The 3454-nt window shown below is 33.4% G+C and overlaps 1 protein-coding gene across 1 annotated transcript; it reads right to left on the bottom strand.

The window, feature by feature from the left end:
* Positions 1–255: 255 nt before the first annotated feature.
* On the bottom strand, positions 256–3196 carry LOC139887604 (uncharacterized). Its single transcript, XM_071870680.1, has 8 exons — positions 2884–3196; positions 2636–2783; positions 2158–2264; positions 1357–1717; positions 1148–1201; positions 986–1060; positions 773–885; positions 256–661 (listed from the first exon to the last, which is right to left on the bottom strand). Exons 3-8 carry the CDS (start codon positions 2226–2228, stop codon positions 256–258), a joined length of 1080 nt encoding a protein of 359 aa, XP_071726781.1. The 5' UTR covers positions 2229–2264; positions 2636–2783; positions 2884–3196.
* Between the last annotated feature and the right edge of the window lie 258 nt (positions 3197–3454).

Here is a 3454-nt window from a genome sequence, read left to right as displayed (position 1 = left end):
GAAAAACACGATAATTGTTATAAATTATTTCTTCGAGCATTTTCCCGACAAAATAAAAACATTTATCACAAAGTGTCTTTTTTAAATGTTCATATTTTTATCCAATCTATAATGTTTGTGAACAAAGTTTTTTCAAAAAACGAAAAAAAAAATTGCTTTCCCCTTTTTCCCCCTAATTGGTTAGTTCCCCGTTGCCAAATAATAATTTTAAGAGTTCTTTAACAAACTTTCAAGATACAACATTTCTGTAATCATCTATTCTTCCATTGGTCGAAACTCAAGGCCGCCTATAATAAGGCCAGACATAGTTCCTTCGTAACTTATGAGTTTTAAGTTCACATGGAGTGAATCATTACAAAGCTTATAATTAGAGTTGTTGTATATCCACACAATAACTTCCATCCATCCATCTTCCCTCTCCTTTGGAACGCGATCAGTTTCATGTACATTCCATGAACCTGGGTATCTAAAATAGATAGTTTCTTTACTTTTCCAGCGATATCGATTTCGTACTATCACGGGACAATGTAGCCCGCGGCAATTTTCTGACAGCTTGAACACAAGGTAACAAACGTTATCTTTATCAGGAGAAACCTTTTGACTACTGATCATCCAGTTGATACAATATGCCGACTGACGTAGAAGCTCCATTCCTTCAAATCTGCATATATGATATATCATGTTTTATTTAGTGCATGTAAACACACATTAGTTTACTTTACTGTTTACAACCACGCCAAAAGGGTTTGGATGAGAAGGCAATAAGATTAACCTGGAACCCGAGGAGCTGTTTGAATAAACAAGCTTTACATTAGAATAGTTGTAGAGAACCCACTGTTTTGCATGAACTTCTTGTCTCATACTTGACATTTCACTTGCTGGTAACTGGTCATCAAAGAATTAACATAATTAATCATCAGTCTAAAGCATAAAAAAGATTCTCATATTTATTTTATATATAACATCTTATTAGCAACAATCGCACCATAGTCATTTCTGAGTTGGAATTTAAGTTTGGTTGCTGGGTTTCATCAGACTTCTCAATTTCTTCTTGTTTCACCTGCACAAAAGGGATATATAATTTCATTTTCGTATACTTAAATAAGGATAATCCTTTGCTTATGCAGTTACTTGGCAATTGTCGCACCTTATCCATTTCTGACTTTGATACCAAGATTTGTTGGATTTCTTCTTGTTTCACCTGCATAAAAGATTAAAGATGTAACACCGCGAGACTTTTAGCTAATAATTAACCACGTAGAGGTCCTCTAAAATATACTCTGTATTAGTATAAAACAAATTAATAGTACTCCGTATAATTTAGAAAGAAAATTAAAAAAGTATATCCAAACTTGCCTTGTCAACGGCTTGAAACTCAATGCCTTCAATATATACGGCACGGCTATCACAATAACAACGCGAAAAGCTCTTCAGTAAAACCTCTATAACTGTTTCCTTGTTGGGATTTGAGAACCGACACAATTCAATCATCAACCACCCGTCTTCTCTCCATGTAGCAAAGAATGCATTTAAGTTTTCGTTACCCATTGTGTACTTGAGGTTCACATACACCCGTTTACCATGAGATTTTCTTGGACAGCAAAATTTGAAGACAAGATGAACGCTGTAATCGACGCCTGGCAGTAAAAGCTGAGAACTTATCTTGATTTGGATATTTAGATTTGAAATATCTAACAACTCTGCTACTTTCTCAAACCTGCACAAATAGTATATTATAACACATACCATCAGTTAAAGTTTATATGTGCCTATTTCTATTTCTATTTCTATTCAATGATATTGGACAACCAAAAATAAATGACATATTTATAATTTATTTGACAAGATAGAGCTCAACTTCACAATTATATTCTATCAACACTTTGTCAAGAAAACTGAGATATATATTTCTTAAATTTTAAAGGGCCCAATCTTGTTACTATTCTGAATGAACTCATCTAAATTGCAGTTTTTAAAATAAAGAAATCAACTAATTAAATAATACAGTACATTGCAACATTGTTGAACTTTGTTTGATTTTATTTTGACACTCATCTATTTGTAAATTTAAATTTACTTAGTTCTATGGTTTCATTTTCCCTCACACCCCTGTCTTGTTCAAATTTGGGAGTAACACTTAGAAAAAGAGAGAACAACCTTGATTCTTCAATAGATCTCCACCTATGTGACCAACGGTTTTTGTATGAAAACATTCTCGCTGAAATCATCTCATTTCTTTCTCCATTACTACCGATTGAGTACCACTGTCACATACAACAAGTTAAACGAATCCCAACTTTTATTATGTGTAAAAGTTTGGACTTCTTCACAATATTTGTTTTACTTACATTAATATTTTTTTTAACTTAAGGTCATTTAGGTGCGTTTATAATTGCTTATTTTAACTACTTATCTACTTATTGCATATTTTTACAACAGATAAGTAAAAACAAACATTTTTTTTTTTAGAAAAAAAAGCTTAGGAAGTAGTGTTTCTTATAAGTACTAAAAAATAAGCATGTTGCTACCTGCTTATATATTAAGCAAAAAAGCGCTTAAAAGAAAGCAATTCCAAACACCTCTTAAGATAAAAGAATGAGAATTAAGAAATAACAAATGTAAATATGTTAAGTACCAGTTTTCCCTTCTGAAGGAGAATTCCTTTTAAAAGTTTGGTGTAGATATCTTTTTTTTTCCATTGTGGAGTAAACCTCAGGGGACTCTGAATACTCGAGTATCTGTTGATAGTTTTTAGGCAATTTGGCCTCTCGTATACTAGCCTCCTGCATCGGTACCATTTTATTTCAATTTATTTAATAAGAACATTCCGGTTTAGATTAAGAGTGGTCTGTATAATGTTGTAATTTAGAAACATGAACTTACTTGAAATTCTATAGCTTTCTTAAGTCCGTCGATGACTTGTTTCATTTTTGGACGATCGGCTTGAGTTTCTGCCACACATTTACATGCGACTTTAAAAAATTCATTCAAAGAATCTTGACTCGGTGTAGAACTAAGTTCCTGAGCTTCTTCCATCATTTTAATATCTACCATTTCCATTAACTTTCTATCTTTAAATCGCTGCCGTGCGACAGGTGCGATGCCATTCCCATTTTCCTTGGTGTAAATTCGATCATACGCTAACTTTCCTGAAAGGATTTCAAATAATACCACGCCAAAGGAGTATATATCAGATTCTGTCTTCAACTTACCTTCCTGATATTCTGGATCTAGATACACATGTGTGCCTGCACAATGTTCTGTGTTGATAGTGCTGGAGCCCAAAATCAGCAATCTTGATTTCCAAATTCTCGCCCAACAGAATATTTCCACTTTTGATATCACGGTGTATTATACATTTTTTGGCAGGTTCAGGTGTGTGAAGGTAGCTTAGTCCATAGGCAATATCAAGGCACATCTTTAAACGCCGAGCCCATGGAAGTTTATTTAGGGC

Source organism: Rutidosis leptorrhynchoides, chromosome 2 (genome assembly GCF_046630445.1).
Source record: "Rutidosis leptorrhynchoides isolate AG116_Rl617_1_P2 chromosome 2, CSIRO_AGI_Rlap_v1, whole genome shotgun sequence".
Taxonomy (NCBI): Eukaryota; Viridiplantae; Streptophyta; class Magnoliopsida; order Asterales; family Asteraceae; genus Rutidosis; species Rutidosis leptorrhynchoides.
Note: the sequence above shows the minus strand (reverse complement) of the source record. Positions and strands in the feature narration are given on the sequence as shown.

Coding starts and splice junctions, on each gene's coding strand:
- LOC139887604 (XM_071870680.1), bottom strand. CDS start 2,228: ATGATTTCAGCGAGAATGTTTTCATACAAAAACCGTTGGTCACATAGG. Junction 1,202..1,356: donor AGTTTCAAGCCGTTGACAAG/GCAAGTTTGGAT, acceptor TCTTTTATGCAG/GTGAAACAAGAAGAAATCCA. Junction 1,061..1,147: donor CAAAGTCAGAAATGGATAAG/GTGCGACAATTG, acceptor CCTTTTGTGCAG/GTGAAACAAGAAGAAATTGA.